Source organism: Rana temporaria, chromosome 3 (genome assembly GCF_905171775.1).
Source record: "Rana temporaria chromosome 3, aRanTem1.1, whole genome shotgun sequence".
NCBI classification, from domain to species: Eukaryota; Metazoa; Chordata; class Amphibia; order Anura; family Ranidae; genus Rana; species Rana temporaria.
Genome location: NC_053491.1, coordinates 262,058,262 through 262,080,265, shown reverse-complemented (window position 1 = coordinate 262,080,265; position 22,004 = coordinate 262,058,262). Strand labels below are relative to the sequence as shown.

The 22,004-nt window shown below is 46.2% G+C and overlaps 1 protein-coding gene across 2 annotated transcripts in view; it reads left to right on the top strand.

Moving 5' to 3' along the window:
• Positions 1–22,004, top strand: part of GNPDA1 (glucosamine-6-phosphate deaminase 1) — a 52,043-nt gene that overhangs the window by 12,071 nt on the left and 17,968 nt on the right. For both annotated transcript variants that reach the window (XM_040344611.1, XM_040344612.1), the window contains exons 2-3: positions 3,135–3,263; positions 9,705–9,806. In XM_040344611.1, coding sequence (XP_040200545.1) covers positions 3,140–3,263; positions 9,705–9,806 — 226 coding nt within the window. In that variant the 5' untranslated portion in view covers positions 3,135–3,139. The remainder of the gene's footprint in view (positions 1–3,134; positions 3,264–9,704; positions 9,807–22,004) is intronic.

Here is a 22,004-nt window from a genome sequence, read left to right as displayed (position 1 = left end):
TGCTTGTATATTTATATGTTTTATGCATATCTTGTAGATAAACCCCCTCCTGAAGAAGCGGTACACTACCGCGAAACTGGTCGAGGCGATCGACTCCTTACATTCAGACATAGTTTGTGTATAACTTACTGATGTGCAATGTGGGGATTGTCTTTAAATGTTGTTTTATGATACTTGTTTTATGTTCAATAAATATCTGTTATTTTTTACTATACCGTGTCCAACCAGTGCCGTGAATAGTCCCCCCCAAAATCCCCTTCCCTTTTTCCTTGACCTAATCAGTGACAAACGTTCGGCCTCAAGCAGCCAATGGTGTCCTAATTATTTAAACCTCAGGCGTGAAATATGAACAAAATCTATCCTAAAGTGTATTAGGGGTCATTTCTCTGTTTCTCTTTGTTCCTCTATCGGCATGAATCACTTCTGACAAGTTTTCCTGACACCAAGAGAAAAAAGATGACAGGGAGGTATCTCCTGCTAATTGACAGCCTCAGCTCTGTTCCTGTGTGCTGTGTGAAGGGGGATGTGTGCCTTTCCTCCAATCAACTCTCGGAGCTCTCCTTACTGAGCTCTGTAGAGTGTGACTTCAGCTCTTAACCCCCCCCCCTTTTTTTTTCCTCTCAGAAAAGCTTTAGAAATTCAGCACTTTGCATGTAGAGTAAATACGACTGCAGATATACATGTAAAACTTATGTAGGAGAATTGTTTTCATCTGTGTATCGCCTGAGGCCAGTAACTTCACTGGGTATATGTAAGCATTTACAACCACTAATTAAGAGTAAGATGTATCTAAACATCGGATTATACATTTTAGACATTACAGGAATATATACAACATCATATTTGATTGAAATGTTTTGGACTAGATGCACTTTAAATATGCATTTCATGTGTCAAAAATAACATGCTTTCCTACTACCTATGCGATGCCAAAGAGAAGTGGGAGAGTGATCTTGGCCCATTGGATGAGGAGCTTTGGGATAATGTCCTTGACTCTGTCCTACACAGCTCCCTCAACACTGCCCAGAGGCTTTCACAACTTTTTATTGTGCTCAGAGTTCACTACTCCTCCTTTGGAACTGCACCACTCCTACAGACCCCTCTTTGTGCTAGGTGTGCCTCTGTGGCTGGGGACCTTGTGCATCTACTGTGTAGATGTCCCAAGTTACATCGGTATTGGGTGGCAGTGGCTAATACAATAAACTCTTGAACCCACCAGGCAGTGGCGTAGCGTGGGTTGTCAGCGCCTGGGGCGAGGCAAGTAATTTGCACCCCCCTGACCCATGGACTTGCCTATTTTCAGCTAGCTCCAGTCAGGTCACATGATCCACTGTGTGAGGCAGCGGTGGCTGTAGGGAAGAGAAGAGCATGCTTGATAATGACTGGTAAAGTCTGGAGTGGTGACATCATGCATATGTTCCTATGTCCCATCTGTTGTTGGTGCTCCCTCCTATCCACACTCGTGACAGCGCCCCTTTAAATTTTGCGCCTGGGGAGGTGGCCCCCCTTGAACCCCCCACGCTACGCCACTGCCACCAGGTGTATTTTGGGCATCTTGGATGACCTTCAGTTAACAGAATTCCAGCTGATAGCAGTCAACAGAGCCCTATTCCAGGCTCGTAGACTCATTCTCCAACTGGTGGAAATCAGACAGAGCCCCCACTCACAAGGAGTGGGTGAGCAATATAGGTTACCGTATATACTCGAGTATAAGCTCAGTTTTTCAGCACATTTTTTGATGCAGAAAAAGCCCCCCCCTCGGCTTATACTCCAGTCTCCTGCTGTTCATCGTCAGTGATAGACGGAACACTGATACAATGCTGGGTTTAGTGTTTTATCCTCAAAATCGGTCAGATCATGCGTGTCTACTTAGGTTTATGGCAGTCGATGGATCTATGACAGTTTTTTAATCTGACCATTATCAGCCAACTACCATTCCGATCCCCAAATATGTGAATTTTTTTGTTTTGTCAAGATTTTGGTGTCTGCTGTTGGTTGTCAAACCCTTTGACTGTATACAGATCAGTGCAGTTACCCATGTATGGAGCTCATTTATTGTGCCTGAGGGAACTTGCATTGCCTGCAGAAACCTTTTGAAATATACACTATATTGTCAAGAGTATTGGGACACCTGCCTTTACACAGACATGAATTTTAATGGCATTCCAGTCTTAGTACGTACGGTTCAATATTAATCTGGCCCACCCTTTGCAGCTTCCAGGAAGGCTGTCCACAAGGTTTAGGAATGTCTATGGCAATGTTTCTGCATTCTTCCAGAAGCATGTTGGATGTGAAGGCCTGGCTCGCAGTCTCTGCTCTAATTCATCCCAAAGGTGTTCTATCGAGTTGAGGTCAGGAATCTGTACAGGCCAGTCAAGTTCCTCCACCCCAAACTCGCTCATTCATGTCTTTATGGACCTTGCTTTGTGCACTGGTGCGCAGTCATGTTGCAACAGAAATCCCCCAAACTGTTCCCACAAAGTTGGGAGCATGAAATTGTTCACAAAGTCTTGGTATGCTGACGCCCTAAGCGTTCCCTTCACTGGAACTAAGGGGCCAAGCCCAACCCCTAAAAAACATCCCCACACCATAATCCTCCACCAAATGATTTGGACCAGTGCACAAAGTAAGGTCCATAAAGACATGGATGAGTGGGTTTGGGGTGGAGGAACTTGACTGGCCTGCACAAAGTCCTGACCTCAACTCGATAGAACACCTTTGGGATGAATTGGAGTGGAGAATGCAAGCCTGACTTCATAAATGCTCTTCTGGAATAATGGTCAAACATTCCCATAGATACACTCCTAAACCTTGTTTACAGCCTTCCCAGAAGAGTTGAAGCTGTTATAGCTGCAAAGGGTGGGCCAACTCAATATTGAACCCTACGGACTAAGAGGCCATTAAAGTTCACGTGTGTCTAAAGGCAGGCATTCCAATACACTATTATCAAAAGTATCTTTCATTTTCAACCCATACTGGGGGTTAAAATGACATTTACCATGTGGATGCTATAGGAAGCACAGACTTTTGAGAAATTACAGGTGGGAATTTCTCATTATGTAAATTAGACCCATGTTCGGATGCTTGGTGTATTACTTTGATTTGCAAAGTCTTTGTTCTTCATGTTTCTGCAGATAAAATGAAACTCATCATCCTGGATGATTATGGCCAGGCCAGTGAGTGGGCAGCAAAGTACATTCGAAATCGCATCATTCATTTTAATCCAAATGCTGAGAAATACTTTACACTGGGTCTACCTACAGGTATGATACTTTCTCACCACATGCTTATTACTTAGAATGTATAGGCTTTCCTCTCCTTTTCATTTACAGAGATGTAGAAATTCATGTTAAACAGAAGTGCACAAAGAATGGAAAAAGAAACCTGAAAAACTGTTTAAAGCTGACGTTTAGGTATGGCAATTTTTACATTGTTTGACCAGCCTGGTGCAATGTAAGTATGTATGTGCCATACTTTGTGGGAACCCTGTGGATTTTTTAAATAATTGTAGTGGATATCTCTATTCCAGTGATCTCCACTTGCTTCCGGGTCCTTTGCCAAGTGGCTTCCCTGCTGCATTGTGAACACCGTTGCTTGTTCTGCACTGGAACCATTCAGAGAACACTTTGCATTTTCTCAGTGACCGTGATGCCATGATCCTCACCTCCGTCCAATCAGAGAACACTGCATTGATTGCAAAAATGCAAAGTTTTCTCTTAATGGCGCCATGCTAAACCAGCGACCGCTCTGTTCAGTAGCCAGCAGGGCAGTCGCTTAGCACAGGACCTGGAAGCTAGCAGTAATCACTGAAAGGTCATCATGTAAATGGGCAATACTTATTCCGTATGGGTACTGATGTGGGCAGAAGTGCCATCGTCCTGAGTACTGCTTTTTTCTCATTGGCAGGAAAATTCACTATACGGCCTGTGATTGCTTCTCAGTTTGTGCCTTTACATGTGCAATGTGACCCCTTTCTGAAAACTCTGTATCATGCTGCAAATCTTGGGGTGCCCCCCCCCAAAAAAAAATTGCAATTCAATAGTGGTCTGTTCTTGTGTGGATGCAAAAAATTATTTATTGGTCCTAACTTGGTTTAGTATATTGCCATTCTAACACACCTGGGTGGGCTCTGAGCACAGTGCTCTGCGTTTCAGAGCCCACCCTATTTTGAAGCCTATTAGAGTCTCTGGACCTAATCGGGTGCTTAAAAAAAAAAAAAAAAAACCTGCCGCTGTAATTTATGCGCCTGGCATCCTGAAAGGAGCCAGACGCCTGAATAGGGAGTGGTGGCAGCGATTTGAAAGGGTCAAAGGCACCCATGCGCCCTAATGGCTGGGCTGCCCCCGCTCTGAACCTGAGAGCTTTTGGAACTCGGCAGCAAACGCCTCAGCTGCCTTTAGCGTCCAAACTCAATCTCTTCGTGCCTCACAACACTATGGATGCCACTTCTCCTCTTAAAGTTATCAAACCATCCCCTGCTCACGTTGAAGCCTTTTTCTTGCGACTTACCTTGCAGTTTACTTTCAAGATCGGCGTACAAGGCCTTTGCCTTCTCGCAGATAATGTTCTCGGACACAGTATCGCCTGCTAGTTGCTTCTCATTTATCCAGACTAATCTACATCTTCCAGAACACGTGGCCATTGCTTTGATACTCTTGTGACTCCATTTGCTGTATCTAGCTCCCATGTTTACTATTTCTTCTTTAACCACTTCACGACCGCCCCATAGCAAAGTCACTGCTGCAGGGCAGCCGCTCTGTGCCGAATCATATCTATACGTAATTCTGCACTTCCGCCAGCAGCTTGCTCCTGCTGGGACATTACACAGCTGATCAGTGGGTCCCGACTACTGACAGAATGACAGTCTGCCTATGTAAACAAGGCAGACTATCATTCTGTGAGTACAAAAGACATGGATTCTGTGTTCCACTAAAGCAGGAACAACGATCCATGTCTTCAAGTAGTAAAAGCACCTCCCCCACAGTTGGGCACTCCCTAGGCACACATTTAACCCTTTGATTTCCCCTGGTGTTAATCCCCTTCCTTACCAGTGTTATTAGAACAGTGACTGCATTTTCTTTTAGCACTGCTCACTGTAAGCACTGGTCTCCAAAGCAGTGTCAAAAATGACGGTCAGGTGTCAGATTTTGTCTGCTATAAGTCGCTGATCACCGCCAAAAAAAAAAAAAAATTGTCTGTAGACTTTTTTGGACAAACCAATCAATATACGTTAAATTTTTCTAACAAAAATATGTAGCAGAATACATATTGGCCTAAACGGATTAACTGAGTTTTTTTTTTTTTTTTTTGAGCAGAAAGTGTAAAAAAATTTTTTTTGTTTCTAGTGCAAAAATTAAAACTTGCAGTGGTGATCAAATACCACTAAAGAGCTCCATTTATGGGGGGGGGGGGGGCAGCACTTTTATTTGGGTACAGTGTTGCCCACGACCGTGCAACTGTCAGTTCAGTGCTGTATTGCAAACATTGCCTGGTCAGGAAGGGGGTAAACATCCAGGAGCTGAAATGGTTACAATTAGGGTTGTCCCGATACCGATACTAGTATCGGTATCGGGACCGATACCAAGCATTTGCCCGAGTACTTGTACTCGGGCAAATGCTCCCGATGCTTTACCCGATACTTGTCCTGTGTCCTCCTCCAGCCCCCCTCCCTTTTTATGCAGTCTCTCTCAACCTCTGTGCCCCCCGCCGCTGTTTCCTTCTCCCTCCTGTCCCCCGCCGCTGTTTCCTCCTCTCCCCCGTGCCCCCCCCGCGGTTTCCTTCTCTCCCCCGTGCGTCCCCCGCTGTTTCCTTCTCTCCCCCGTGCGTCCCCCGCTGTTTCCTTCTCTCCCCCGTGCGTCCCCCGCTGTTTCCTTCTCTCCCCCGTGCGTCCCCCGCTGTTTCCTTCTCTCCCCCGTGCGTCCCCCGCTGTTTCCTTCTCTTCCCCGTGCGCCCCCCGCTGTTTCCTTCTCTCCCCCGTGCGTCCCCCGCTGTTTCCTTCTCTCCCCCGTGCGTCCCCCGCTGTTTCCTTCTCTCCCCCGTGCGTCCCCCGCTGTTTCCTTCTCTCCCCCGTGCGTCCCCCGCTGTTTCCTTCTCTCCCCCGTGCGTCCCCCGCTGTTTCCTTCTCTCCCCCGTGCGTCCCCCGCTGTTTCCTTATCTCCCCCGTGCGTCCCCCGCTGTTTCCTTATCTCCCCCGTGCGTCCCCCGCTGTTTCCTTATCTCCCCCGTGCGTCCCCCGCTGTTTCCTTCTCTCCCCCGTGCGTCCCCCGCTGTTTCCTTATCTCCCCCGTGCGTCCCCCGCTGTTTCCTTATCTCCCCCGTGCGTCCCCCGCTGTTTCCTTTTCTCCCCCGTGCGTCCCCCGCTGTTTCCTTTTCTCCCCCGTGCGTCCCCCGCTGTTTCCTTTTCTCCCCCGTGCGTCCCCCGCTGTTTCCTTCTCTCCCCCGTGCGTCACCCGCTGTTTCCTTCTCTCCCCTGTGCCCCCCCCCCCCCCCGGAACTGCCAGGATGGAGAGCGGCGGTAGGAGCCGGTAAACCAGGCTCCTTACTGTTCCGAATGGACAGAGTCAGCGATGACTCTGTCCATTCACAGAACTGAAACATCGTAACCTGTTGATTACAATGTTTCAGTTTATGAATGAAGAGAAGACGCTGTCTTCTCTGCATTCATTTTCAGCGCAGCTGATGCTGCTGAGAAAGGGACAGGAGAATCTGTATCCCTAGTCCCTTTCTCTGTCTCAAAGGGGAGATGTCAGAGGTCTGTTAAGACCCCTGATATCTCACCAAAGCCCCCCCAACAGGGTTGATTAAAAAAATAAAATAAAAATTGCAATAAATAAAAAAATAAATAAAAAAAAATGTAAATAGTAATAAAAAATTCAAAAACACACTGACAATCCACTACCCCCCCTCTAAAAAAAATAAAACGCCACTGTAAAAAATAAAAATAAAATAAAAAAAAGTAAAAAAAAAACAAACAAAAGAAAAAAACGCCACTGTCACATCACATAAAAAAAAAAAAAAGTATCGGTATTCGGTATCGGCGAGTACTTGGAAAAAAAGTATCGGTACTTGTACTCTGTCCTAAAAAAGTGGTATCGGGACAACCCTAGTTACAATTGTGCAAATCTTTGATGTAGACCTGTTTATAAAATCTTGCAACGTTAGTCACTTGCATACCTTAATGCTTCTCGATGATTTTTTCTATAACTTCTACTGTAATCATCTCCTTCCAGTTCAACCTTCTTTTTTTCCTTTTTATTTTATTTATTTTCCTTTCTTCATCAGGGCCATTATTGCAGTACGGGTGTTGACTAAGACTACATTCACACCTGAGCGTTTTGTCGCCTGAAGCGCAACGCCCCAAAACGCTAAAGGGGGGAAAAAATACATTATTCTCTATGGAGATGGTTCACATCTCCACTACAAAACGCCTGACGCCGAACGCCTGAAGCCCAAACAAGTTCTGGACCCTTTTTTGCCGCTCGAATTTGGGCGTTTGGGTGTTTTACATTGGTGACCCTAGACCTGTAAAAAATCGCGTTAAAAAACGATGCGTTTTGTCGCGGCAAATCGCGGTAAACGCTGCAAAACACTACGCTCAGGTGTGAATGCAGCCTGTAGGAGTGAGGCAGGCCAACTGGGAGACTATTACCCACAATCCTGCAGCAAGAGAAAGAAGAACCGGCTCAGTTTTAACGTGACGCGTGGCAGACAAAGCATACCTAATACTCCTTATTGCAAAACCTCACTCGTTTATAAAGTGAAAAAAAATCTATATTAACTCATCTTGTAAATCACTCGCAGACCAAGTTACACGGTTTTACTATAGTTTCTTTTTTTAAATCTTGTTCTGTTCCCTCATTCTATACTACGGAATTGAACTGGTTTTACTGTGATGCATGCCACATTGGGGAGAAAACTGAACCCAGTGCCTGTTTTGTTTTATTCTTGCATTAAAGACAAAGTGCTGTTTAGAACACACTGGCTTTTTTAACTTATTCAGGCATATGCAGCTTTTCTGTGGATATGACCTTTGACATTCTCCCCATTTTTCCTTTCTTTTCCTGTGCTTTGACAGCTGTCGTCCTAGCCTCTACTGGTTCAGATTTCCTGTTTTCATCACCCTGTATTTCCGATGTTGCCTGTATTCCATGTGTACAGTCTTGTATCAAACAAGGATGCATTTTTTCGCGGCCAATTTGTCAGGAAATGGCTGGTGTTCTATCATCACAACACCATGGTTAATATGGTGTCAGGATGATTGAAGCACATTATTCTTATTGTATTGTAATATAAAAAGTTAAACTCGCCATAATGCAGAATCTGCCACCAGATGCAGTTTGTCACTTGCCACGGTGTCCATCACCAGATGCAGCTTGCCACGGTGCCTGTCACCAGATGCATCTCGCCACGGTCTCTTGCCTCCTATGTGCAAATTGTCACTTAAGCACAGTGAGTTCCACGTGCGAGAGAACAGTCGTGATGCGGGACAGGCAGTGGGAGATGTCCTCTCTCTGCTCGCCTGCTTCACCCCTAACAGTGTAGCGGCAGGGCTGTGTGGGCGGAAGTGTGGCGATCTCGGCGTGTGAGATCTGTGGCAATCTCGAAGTGTGGCGATCCAGTAAACAGGCTGCGGCCCGGGTGTGGGAGACCCCTGATATAGATCATAGTGTTTTGCCAGTAGGAAAGGCTCCCTGTCGACAAAGTATAGCGCTGCGGAAGAGGTTCTCCTGTCAAATCTGACTGTGTTGATGGGGGGAATTAAGCAATTTTTCTATCCTGCAATCCCTGTTTTTGGGAAAGAAAGTTGCTATAGTTGCTATCATCTAAAGCAGGGATATGCAATTAGCGGACCTCCAGCTGTTGCAAAAAAGTCCCATCATGCCTCTGCCTCTGGGTGTCATGCTTGTGGCTGTCAGAATCTTGCTATGCCTCATGGGAGTTGTAGTTCTGTAACAGCTGGGGGTCTGCTAATTGCATATCCCTGATCTAAAGCTTGCTTAAAGCTGTTCAGGAGGTGATCACTTTTGTGTGTAAGAGACTTTTCGATGGATTGATTTGGTTGCACAGTTTGCAGAGTTTTTATGCTAAAATTGACTTGAAACGCTGAGTTGGACAGGTGCTTCTGCTTGTCAACTTAACGTGCTGTATTGTATATGCCCTAGCACAGGGCTTTACAAATGTCCGGTGCCAGGTCGACTACAAATAGCATCCTGGAGCTGTCACTCCTTTGCATGCTCCAAGCCTGGCATTGCGGCTGCTGCTAGCTCCTGCCCACTGCACCCTGACATTGATTGAGCAGCCTGCCAGTCTGGGTGGTGCCTGTTTTTTTTTTACCACCGCACATGTGAAAAAAGCATATGTATTTAACAGAGGTAGCAGAATCCAGATGGTGTTACTGGACAGTCTTGTAATATCTAGGGATCTCTTCCTTCCTTCCTTCTTCTTTTTTTTTTTTTTTTTCTTTGACTTTGCCATGTCTATTGCATTGAATACTTAGACCTCATAAGTCTATCTTTAAACATAGTTCCAGGAAAAAGGTATTTTTCTGGGGAATACATTTAAATTGCCTTTCCATTTGACTGTCCACACCACTACAGCAAGATGTGAAAATTGCTCATAAGCCAAGCAACATACATATTTGTTAGTGCTAGTGTGTAAATTTTAATAAAAATTATCCTTCCCTTTTTTTTTGTATTTTTTTACAGGAAGTACACCTCTGGGATGCTACAAAAAGCTCTTAGAATATCATAAAAATGGAGATCTTTCCTTTAAATATGTGAAAACCTTTAACATGGATGAATATGTGGGTGAGTAGTCTTTTTAATGGATCATTGTATTAGTGCCATCTGCAGCAAGGTCTGTGATCCTGGAAGGCCTGCCTATAGCAGTCTGTCTGGTATTTTGCCCTCCCAGGTTTACCAATAACATTATGGAGAATGCTACAGCTGCAAGAATAATATACTGCTGTGTTTTTTCAATGTGAAGATTATTGCCATGCCATTTAAAAAAAAAAAAAAAAAAATCAATCCCTATCCTTTTCAATGATGGGTTATTTTTTTTGTACATTAAAATGTCCTTTTTGGCTTGAAAACTCCCTTGAAACTGTGTGTGTGTGTGTGTGTGTGTGTGTGTCAGCAATCATGGGAAAGATTGCTGACCTGACAGTTGTGCCGAAAACCATCCATTGACACCCTCCATAAGGAGGGAAAGCCTCAAAAGGTAATTTAAAAAGAAGTTGGATGTTCCCAAAGTGCTGTATCAAAGCACATTGATAGAAAGTTATGTGGAAAGTAAAAGTGTGGAAGAAAAAGGTGCACAAGCAGCAGGGATGACCGCAGCCTGGAGAGGATTGTCAGGAAAAGGCCAAATTAAAAAGTGTTGGGGACTTTCACAAGGAGTGGACTGAGGCTGGAGTCAGTGCATCAAGAGCCACCACACACAGACGGATCCTGGACATGGGTTTCACATGTCTTATTCCTCTTGTCAAGTCACTCCTGAACAAACAACGTCAGAAGTGTCTTACCTGGTCTGGTGCTCAGTGGTTCAAAGTCCTCTTTTCTGATGAGCGCAAATTTTGCATCTCATTTGGAAACCAAGGACCCAGAGTATAGAGGAAGAATGGAGAGGCACACACTGCACGATGCTTGAAGTCCAGTGTGAAGTTTCCACAGTCTGTGTTGATTTGGGGAGCCATGTCATCTGCTGGTGTTGGTTACCTGTGCTTCATTAAGTCCGGGGTCAACGCAGCCATCTACCAGGAGATTTTGGAGCACTTTACGCTTCCTTCCTCAGACAAGCTCTATGGGGATGCTGACTTCATTTTCCAGCAGGACTTGGCACCTGCCCACACTGCCAAAAGCACCAAAACCTGGTTTAATGACCGTGGGATTACTGTGCTTGATTGGCCAGCAAACTCGCCTGACCTGAACCCCATAGAGAATCTATGGAGCATTGCCAAGAGGAAGATGAGAGACGTGAGACTGAACAATGCAGAAGAGCTGAAGGCCGCCATTGAAGCATCCTGGTCTTCCATAACACCTCAGCAGTGCCACAGGCTGATCGCTTCCATGCCACACTGCATTGAGGCAGCAATTGCTGTAAAAGGTGCCAAACCAAGTACTATGTACATATGCACGCTTTATACTATTCAGAGGTCCGATATTGTTCTATGTACAATCCTTGTTTCTCTTATCGTCCATGGACGGACACAGCTCCTTAAATCTTGACAAGTGGGTTATGTTCCCTGTTTACAGGAGAGGACTAGGCAGAAACATGTTAAATAGTTAAATACATGTTACATTAACAGAGTTGAACAGCCCCGCCCAGGGGGCGGTCCCTCCAGACATAACCCTCCTCACTGCAGCTTGCAGCCTCAGTTTCGTTCTGCCTAGCAAAGGAGAAGGACGTATGGCTCCCTTTGGGCCCAGCGCCCTGAGGAGAAATTTTATTTTATTTTACTTTACTTTTTCTTGAAGAATCTTCTTTCAACTGTTGGCTGAGAGACAGGCTGGATATTATAGATCCTTGTAGTCTACTCAGTCCGACCAGCAAGCGTGGGCACACCTTTGCAAAGAGGCTTGGTCTGCCACGCCATACCTCATGACTCCTGAGGTGGCCGGTGAGCTTTGCTCCGAGGTCCACATATGACTGAGCTGTGGTGTTGTCTCAATCACAGTGGACCGGGCCGACAGCTACCTCCATTGCGGTTGTAGTTCTGTCAGGAATGCGTCAGCGAGTCCTCGCTCGGACGGGTAAGTACAGTCCCTCCTGCTTCGGTGGGTTGGTACAGCTGGGCATTCCTGGGGTTTGGGGGTCCCTTCTCCCTTCCCTGCTCCTTTCCCTTGCTGCATTGCTAACATTGCCGCTGTCAGGGGGGAGGGGGCCTTCCTGAGGGGACTGTGTTATCTGGTCTGTGTTTTTTATTCTTTGTATTGGGCTTTCCTGTGAGGTAAAAAGCCTTGTGATGAGCACAGATGTTTATGATTATACTTCAGCAGACGCTGACTGATTGGTGACACCTGTAATGGTTTTGCTTTTTATGCTGTATCTGTGACTTGTCCTTAACCAGTTGGTAACCGCCCTATAGCCAAAATACGGCTACAGAGCGGTTCCTGTACTCTAGGAGGGCGTCAATGTACGTCCTCCCAGAGACTGCGTTGTGCGCGCCCGAGCGGGCGCGCACACGCGATCGCCGGTGCTCGCCGGGTCTACGGGACCCGCAGCAACAGCACTCGCGGTAAGGAGCCAATGGAAGCGGCTCCTTACCACGTGATCGCGCCGTCCAATGACGGCGCGATCACTTGTAAACAAACCGGCGTCATGTAATGACGCCGGTTCCTCCCTCTCCTCTCTGTACCGTTCGGTACAGTGTGAGAGGAGAGGGAGGGGGGGGGGATCGGGCGGCAGCAGCAGCCGCCGCACTGTGGGCTGGATCTGTGACAATTGCAGTCACAGATCCAGCCATCCCTGCGCAATACTCTGCAGTAAAAAAAAAATAATGATGAGTGCAATACCCCACCCCATACTCTGCAATACCCCACCCCATACTCTGCAATACCCACCCTGGGGGGGTGGGTATTGCAGAGTATGGGGTGGGGTATTGCAGAGTATGGGGTGGGGTATTGCAGAGTATGGGGTGGGGTATTGCAGAGTATTGCACTCATCATTTTTTTTATTTTACTCTGCAATACCCACCCACCCATACTCTGCAATACCCACCCACCCATACTCTGCAATACCCACCCCCCCATACTCTGCAATCCCCCCCCCCATACTCTGCAATACCCCCCCCCATACTCTGCAATACCCCCCCCCATACTCTGCAATACCCCCCCCCATACTCTGCAATACCCCCCCCATACTCTGCAATACCCCCCCCATACTCTGCAATACCCCCCCATACTCTGCAATACCCCCCCCCCATACTCTGCAATACCCCCCCCCATACTCTGCAATACCCCCCCATACTCTGCAATACCCCCCCCCATACTCTGCAATACCCCCCCCCATAATCTGCAATACCCCCCCATACTCTGCAATACCCCCCCAATACTCCGCAATACCCTCAATACTCCAATACCTTGCAATACGTCGCCTATGGGGATTTTTAAGTAGCAACGTTTGGCGCAATTTCACGAGCGTGTGCAATTTTGAAGGGTGACATGTTGGGTATCTATTTACTCGGCGTAACTTCATCTTTCATATTATGCAAAAACATTGGGCTAACTTTACTGTTTTTTTTTTTTTTTAAGCACAAAACTGTTTTTTTTTTTAAAAACACGCGTTCAAAAAATTGCTGCGAAAATACCGTGCAAGATAAAAAGTTGCAACAACCGCCATTGTATTCTCTAGGGTCTTTGAAAAAAAAGCATATATAATGTTTTGGGTTTCTATGTAATTTTTTTAGCAAATAAATGATGATTTTTACATGTAGGAGAGAAATGTCAGAATTGGCCTGGGTGCTCCAGAACGCCTGATGGTGCTCCCTGCATGTTGGGCCTCTCTATGTGGCCACGCTGTGTAAAAGTCGCAAACATGTGGTATCGCTATACTCGGGAGGAATAGCAGAATGTGTTTTGGGGTGTAATTTGTAGTATGCATATGCTGTGTGTGAGAAATAACCTGCTAATATGACAGAAACTAGATTTTTTTTTTTTTTTTTACAGAATTTTCAGTCTTTTTTCTTTTATAGCGCAAAAAATAAAAACCGCAGAGGTGATCAAATACCACCAAAAGAAAGCTCTATTTGTGGGAAAAAAAGGACAAAAATTTCAGATGGGTACAATGTTGTATGACTGAGTAATTGTCATTCAAATTGTGAGAGCACCGAAAGCTGAAAATTGGTCTGGTGATTAAGGGGGTTTTCGTGCCCAGTGGTCAAGTGGTTAAATAAAACAGCCCTAGGAGGCTTTTCCTGTTTAAACACAGGTCCCTGCAAAAGTTACCTCACGGTTCTTTTCCTCTCACAGGCAGCACTGGGCAGTCTCCTCCTGAGGGAGTCCCCTGGTTACCCCTGGTCAGCGCAGCAAGTGAGTGAGAGGCCCTGTATGGGGCTCTAGGAGCTTTTGTCTATTTGTATGGACAGGTGTGCATATTATAATACACACTATGTAAATATTGGAGTCAGTATCTGTGTCCTTCCCCACATGCTGGTGGTGGCAGCAGGTGTTAGCACCTGTGATTCCCACAGAGTTTTTATTGTTAGTCCTGGACACAGTTTGTGCCAGGGTGGGGGTGGACTGCGGGCGGGCGGTAAAAGAGTGCCCCCTTCCCCCGTTATCCCCTGGGGAATGCTCTGTTATGGAGCCATGGACTAGGTACCTAGTTAAAAAAAAAAAAAAAAGGCAGAATAAGGCATTTATGGGTGCGCTTTTTACTGCTGCAAGGGACTCTCCTAAGCTGCATAGTGCAGCTGGGTTTCCGCCGAGGGCTCGGTCTTTTTTGGATCACACAAATCAGACCGCTGTGTAGGTTTTTTCCTTCTGTGCCCTTCTTTGATAACTTCTGAGATGCGGAATGAGAAAAGCCACTGAGGGCTTTTGTAGTCCCTCACCGCCGGGCGGGAACCCCTACTTGTATGGATCTGACTGATAGAAGATCCGAAGTACTGACCCGTTCCATGTTTACCATGCTGGGGTCTGGCTTGCGGCCTATTGTGGCCACTACACTGGGGTCTCAGTGGTCGCTGGCGCTATTTTTTTGGGAGATTTTTCAATTACATTGAAAACTCCCATTGGCGCCCATTTTGTCGTAGCCACGCTATGGCGCAGCTTACATTGTGCTGGCCTTTTTCCTGTGGCCGCGTTCTGAACGCTCGGCGGCCATCTTGGAGTAGTCCTGACCCCTAGTGCTGTATACAACTCACAGAGTGAGCATTTTGCACCAGACAGTGGAGGAGCACCGACTCTCTCCTGAGGTTATTAGCCTAGCGGACCAGCTGGTCCAGGGCCTCATATAGGTCTGTGATGCTTCATTGAATGCTGCGCCCTTGTTATCCAGGGCGTCTGTTTCAGAATGGTTTTATGCACACGGTGGTGTAGTGCTTAACTCCATTACTTGGCAGCAAAAGAGTCATTGGTTCAAATCTGCACACTGACGCCAATCTGCCTGGAGCTTGCATTGTCGCTCCCTGTGTCTGTGTGGGTTTCCTCCGGGTACTCCGGTTTCCTCCAAAGACATGTGTGCATACACCTACATAATATACATACACACTATGTGTGTGTGTATTATTTAGGGGCAACCCTCCCAGGCCGTCAAAGGCCCAGCTGGGGGACTAATCTGTCCCTGGGTGCATAAGCCGATCACGCCGGCACCCAAATCCTGCCAATGTATATAGCCTTCCCTCCCTGTCTCTAGGTGGGAGGGGCGGCTTGCAGGTTCACAATTCAGTGAAACCTCCCTGCTCTACGACTAGTGGGTCTGCGAGGTGGTCTCTTCGGAGTACTAGATAGGGTTTCCTCCTATCCACAGAACAAAGTTCTGTCCTTGTGTCTTCCCCTCCCGGCACGTCGGTCTGCCTTGGGCAGTGTGGGATTTGCTAAGCTGCAAGGTAATTTTACCTTTCCTGCAGGACGAGAGTTTTGGGGTTTTCTATGGGCCTCAGGCCCTAAATACCTTTGTGAACGTCGGGTAGTTCCGCATGGAATCCATTTGTTCGGTGGTAGCTGCGCTTCATCCGGGGGATGTCCTGACGTCCTCGGACATCAGGGACGCATACATGCATGTCCCGTTTTGCACATGTCACAGTGTTTTTTTCTGTGCTTCGTGATGAGAGAAGGGTCTCTGTCAGCCTGTGGCCCTCCCTTTTGATCTGGCGTCAGCACCATGGGTTTTCAGCTAGGAGCTCGCACTTATTTGAATTTTGTTGGGACAGCGAGGCTTTGCCTCATTGGCTACTTTGCTGACTTTCTTCTGAGAGCAGCTTCTGTCTCCGACCTAGTGGATAGGTTATTCCCATTCAGACCCTCCGAAGATTCGGGTGGATGTTAAACGTTTAGGCCAGAAAGTGTAGCTCAGTGGCAGCAAGCCTGCCCTACATGTGTGCGACCCAGGGTTCAAATTATGGGCATGCTAGGTTCCGACTCAGCGTTGGAGTATCTAGTGTTGATCCAGACTCCTCAGTGGCAAAGGTCCTTCTTCCCCTGGAGAAATTGCAGACTCTTCAGTCTGCGGAGAAGGTATTGGCATCACGCAATCGGTCTTCTCTCCGGGCGCCTGCTGGTTCATGGTCTGTGGGTAGCCTACTTCAAGGTGGTACAGTATTCCCAGTTCCACACCCTGGTTTTCCAGTGGAACTACTGTCCAGGTGGTAAAAATCTCTTGTCTCTGAAATCATTAGATTCCTGTGCGCCACCTAGTCAGAGTCTCTCTGAGTTGGTGACAGAGATTCCCGACTCTTCGGTCCGGGAAGTTGTTCCTTCCTTCCAGTGGTCGGTGTTTACGACGAATGCCAGCTCACGGGTTGTGAACCTGGAGGTTCACAAAACTGGGGGGTCCAGTCGGCCCTGAGTCGCTGGACTTGCGTGGACCTATGACCACACCTCCTTGAATGTGTCTGGTCTCGGTAGCTACCCAGGGTCGGGCCTGGCTAGTGCCTGGTGGAAGACCGCCTGGGAATACCAGGTGCTGTCTACTGTTCATTGTCCTACTATTTTAGGCGATCAGGCTATGCTTCTCCTTGTGGTCGACCAATCTGGTTTCAGCCGGACAACGCCACGGCCGTGGCTTCAGTCTACCATCAGGTATGCCGGCAGGCAGACTACTGGAGTCGCCAGATGCTGGACCAGGGCGACTGGTCTTTGTGCTTGGGGTGTTTCGGCTCCCTTGCAGGAGGTGAGCCTCACATGGCATGGATCTCCTGGCAGCTTGTCTCCGCCGCAAGGGTGTCAGTTAGTGGCCAGGTCTAGTGATCTTGTACAGACGCGTCAGTCGCGCTGGTGGCCCTGTGGGGTCTGTATCGGTGATTTTTTGCCATTCCTCCATGGTAGTTGCTTCCTCGGCCGCTCCACAGAGTGGATGCTGAGGAGATCCCGATGATTCTAATCGCTCCAGATTACTCTCGGCGTCCTTGGTACGCTGATATCGGGCGCCTGGTAGCGGAGGCACCCTGGCGATTGCCAGGGCAGGAGGTTCCTGTCTCAAGGTCCCATACTTCCTCCTGTTGTACAGTCACTGACTTGCTTAACATGGTTATTGGAAGCCAGACTTTAGGTGACCAGGGTCTGTCTGACTCGGTCATCTCAACAGGGCACCGTAGTCTTCTTCCGGAGGATCTACCGTCGCACCTCTCTTGGTGCGAAGGGATGGAGTGACGTCCACGGGCGTACTTTCAATGTCCAGGGTCCTGCTGTTTTTAAAGCTTGGATTGGATCTAAAAATTGCTTAAAGCACCGTTTGGGGGCAGATTTCAGCCTTGGCTGTGTTCTTTTAGTGGCCTTTTTGCGGCCCGTTCCCTGGTGGGTCCCCTTTTTTTGTGTGCAAGGGGTTTGTCATATACTTTCCCCTCTTGGCCCATCTCTTCCCCCATGAGTTTTGACTCTGGTGCTCTCGGTTCTTCAGGAACCTTCCTTTTGGAAACATCAGAGAGATTTTCTCTTGACACTATCTCAGAAGGTGGCCCCTTTAGTGGCCTTTACCTCTGTTAGAGGGGTTTCTGAGTTGGCGGTCTTGTCTTGCAAGCCGCCATGCTTGATCCCCCATAAGGATTAGGTGATGGTGCGCCCGCGACCTTCCCTTCTTCCGAAGGAGGTTTCGGCCTTTCATACTTTAGGCGTGGTACGCGCTTTGCGGGTATACCAGCCTACTACGGCTCCATTTCGGAGCTTCTGACTCTCTTTTGTGTCGGTGTCTGGTCCACAAAAGGGCCTGGCGGTCTCGTCGACCACCATTTCTCGGTGGATCGGGCAGGCCGTCATACAGGCCTATGCTCCTAAGGGCGGGCCCCCCCTTTCCGGTCACGGCACTTTCGACCAGGGCAATTGGTGCTTCCTGGGTTTTTTTTTTTTTTTTTTTTTCCGACATCATGCGTCGGTCTCACAGGTGTGCGAGGCGGCGATTTGCTCGTCCGTTCACGCTTTTTCCAGAATTTACATGGTTGCTGTGAGTGCATCTTATGATGTTTTTTTTCAGCCGCTAGTTTTTGCCGGCGGCTGTTTAAAGTTGCACCTCCTCCGTTGAGGAGCTCTGCTTGTTTTGGGGTGAAGTTAAAATTGTTTTTACTGATATATTTCCCACCCCTCGTTTTTTGACACTGCTTGGGGACGTCCCACTTGTCAAGATTTAAGGAGCTGTGTCCGTCCATGGACGATAAGAGAAAATAGGATTTTTTGTACTCACCGTAAAATCCTTTTCTCTGAAGTCCATGGACGGACACAGCTCCCACCCCTCCTTTTTAGGTTTGTACTGCTTGTTACGAACTGAGGCTGCAAGCTGCAGTGAGGAGGGTTATGTCTGGAGGGACCGCCCCCTGGGCGGGGCTGTTCAACTCTGTTAATGTAACATGTATTTAACTATTTAACATGTTTCTGCCTAGTCCTCTCCTGTAAACAGGGAACATAACCCACTTGTCAAGATTTAAGGAGCTGTGTCCGTCCATGGACTTCAGAGAAAAGGATTTTACGGTGAGTACAAAAAATCCTATTTTTTATTGATTGCATGCAATATTCTAATTTTCTGAGATTGTGGATTTTGGGTTTTCATGTCCTGTAAGCCATAATCCTCACAATCGTGACAAATCACGGCTTGAACTATCTCATATATTAGTTTCACCTTTTTAAGTTGCATTGGTGAAATGAACTTTTGCACGATATTCTAATTTTTTTCGAGTATCATCTCTTTCTCTTTTTTTTTTTTTAATTTTTTTTCCTCTTTTCCTCTTTTTATTTTCCTCCTTCTTCTTTTTTTTCCTCCTTCTTCTTTTTTTTTCCTCCTTCTTCTTCCTTCTTCTTCTTCCTTCTTTTTCCTTCTTCTTCTTTTTTTTTTTCTTTCTTTTTCTTTTTTTTTTTCTTTTTTTTTTTCTTTTTTTTTTTTTTTTTTTTTTTTCTTCTTCTTTTTTTTTTTCCTTCTTCTTCTTTTTTTTTTTTCCTTCTTCTTTTTCTTTTTTTTTTTCCTTTTTCTTCTTCTTTTTTTTTTTCTTTCTTTTTTTTTTTTTTTTTTTCTTTTTCTTCTTTTTTTTTTTTTTTTTTTTCCTTCTTCTTTTTTTTTTTTTCCTTCTTCTTCTTCTTCTTCTTCTTCTTTTTTTTTTTCCTTCTTCTTCTTTTTTTTCCTCCTTCTTTCAGAGGATATGAATGACACACAAGCTTTTCTTTTACTCATGGTTAGTGTTTGGCTGAAGCCATTTAGTGTCAGTCAACTGTGTTTACTCTTTTTAAATCGTAATCACAACAGAAACTACCCAAATGATCCTGATCAAACGTTTACATACCCCAGTTCTTAATACCATGTATTGCTTCCTTTAACATCAATGACAGCTTGAAGTCTTTTGTGGGTGAGGCTCTTTATCTTCTCAGATGGTAAAGCTGCCCATTCTCCTTGGCAAAAAGGCTCCAGTTCCTGTAAATTCTTGGGCTGTCTTGCATGAACTGCACGTTTTGAGATCTCCTCAGAGTGTCTCAATTATATTGAGGTCAGGAGACTGAGATAGCAACTCCAGAACCTTCACTTTATTCTGTTGTAGTCAATGAGGGGTCCACTTGGCCTTGTTTTGGATCATTGTCATGTTGGAATGTCCCATGCCCAGCTTCCTGGCTGATGAATGCAAATGTTCCTCCAGTATTTTTTGAGAACATACTGCATTCATCTTTCCATCAATTGTGACAAAATTTCCTCTGCCTTTTTGTAGCTCACACATCCCCAAACATCAGCGATCCACCTCCGTGTTTCACAGTAGGGATGGTGTACCTTTCATCATAGGCCTTGTTGATTTGTTTTCCGAAAATCCTGTATTTCACCTAAAGTTGTTGTTTGTGGGTTTTTCTTTGCATCCCAAACAATTTTCCTGGCAGTTGAGTCTACCTGACCGTGGTTTGGTTTCAACAGAACATTTTCCACTTCTTGATTAGAGTTTGAAAACTGCTGATTGGCACAGTTTAAATACCTTTTTCCGCAGATCCTTTGACAATTCTTTTGCTTTCCCCATGACTCAGAATCCAGAAATGTTAGTGGTGCAGAACTGGATAAAAAATGCAATGGTCTGTCAAAAGTCCAGAAACTCATTGATCTTTAACACACACACACACACACACACACACACACACACACACACACAGATCACAGGTGAGGATGGTTGCCTTAATAGCCATTCAAACCCTTTTGTGTCAACTTGTGTGCATATTATCAGGCCAAAATCACCAGGGTATGTAAACTTTTGATCAGGGTCATTTCTGTGTGTGTGTGTGTGTGTGTGTGTGTAAATATTATATAGCACACCTGCCCCCCCCCCCCCTCCATTCACACCTGAGACCTTGTAACACTAACGAGTCACATGACACCGGGGAGGCAAAATGGCTTATTGGGCCCAATTTGGACATTTTCACTTAGTGGTGTACTCACGTTTGTTGCCAGTGGTTTAGACAGTTAATGGCTGTGTGAGTTATTTTGAGGGGACAGCAAATTTACAAGCTGTACACTCACTACTTTACATTGTAGCAAAGTGTAATTTCTTCCGTTGTCACATGAAAAGGATATAATAAAATATTTTACAATAATGTTGCACCATTCCAAAACTGTATTATAGGACATGGCAGCCCACTTTATTTTTTTATTTTTTAAATGGAAAGTTCATATGTACATTCATTGCCCATGCAGGGGTTTCTTCCCATGTAGGGGTTCTCACTATCACTGCAAAAACATAACATGCAGCTTCCTGGCTCACTTGTTGTTCCTCTTATCAGTCCCTTTGACTGCGTTGTCTAGCTCTCTAGAACACCTGGCTCTCTAGCCTTTAGTCACAGTGCCCCGTTGCATGACCTACCTCTGGTCTGTGGATTGGGGTTCTCCTGACACCCCGATAGGAGCCAACCTGCCTCCCGGATCTGAGACCTGTGGCTTCTTACGTGGCCTTCTGACCCCTTGATGAGACCCTTGTCTCTTGGCTTCTGGCTGGGCCCTCTGACCCCTCGATAAGACCTGTCTCATGGCTTCTCGATAAGGCCCCTGGCCCTGGGTGAGACCTTCAGTCTCCCACACTGGGATGGGTCAATAAACTAGAAGCAGTCTCCAAATTGGAGCTCTGAGTTTTATCCTCAGACCTGAGTATATAATGACCCTGCACACCTCTGTAGTCAGCAAGGTTGCAGGTGTCTAGCAAAATTCAGACACAATATTGACTGTTCTGATCCAGAACAGCTAGAACCTCTTGTGTGCTGTAGTACAATGGTTCTCAACCCTGTCTTTGAGTACTCCCAACAGGCCATGTTTGCAAAGGTGCTTTAAATCCGAGTCGATGGCTTGGTATTTTGGACAGCTATTTTATCCAAGAGAAATTTCCAAAACATGCCCTGTTAGGGGTACTTGAGGACAGGGTTGAGAACCACCACTGTAGTAGACTCGGACCCTTTTATGTGCACCAGGACCCTACATGAACCCCTTGAGTAACTTCGGATCAGGCTTTACGCAGTTAAGACAACTTTTACTAAAAGTTTGGCTTAACACAGCAAAATGTCCTTTCCCTAACTGACAATGGCTGCCCCAGTGTAGTCCATAGCTGGCACAACTCGATTGGAGAAGTTCATGGCTTGTATGTATTCCGAAGGCTGGTGCTTTAGTAGACTAAATATAAGTCTCAGAATGTCCTGCAAGGCGCTATTTTTAGGCCAAAAGCAGTGTGAAAGGGGGCTTACTGTCTTCCTTCTTGTCCTGATGTTATTGGCACACAATTCTTAAACTGGTGTTACAGGTACGTGGGAGATCTCCCCAGTGAGCTCACTCAGACTGGTTAAAGCCTGATCGATACTTAAATCTTCACCATTCTATCCAAATCCAAAAACATTTGTAAATGCAAAACCAAC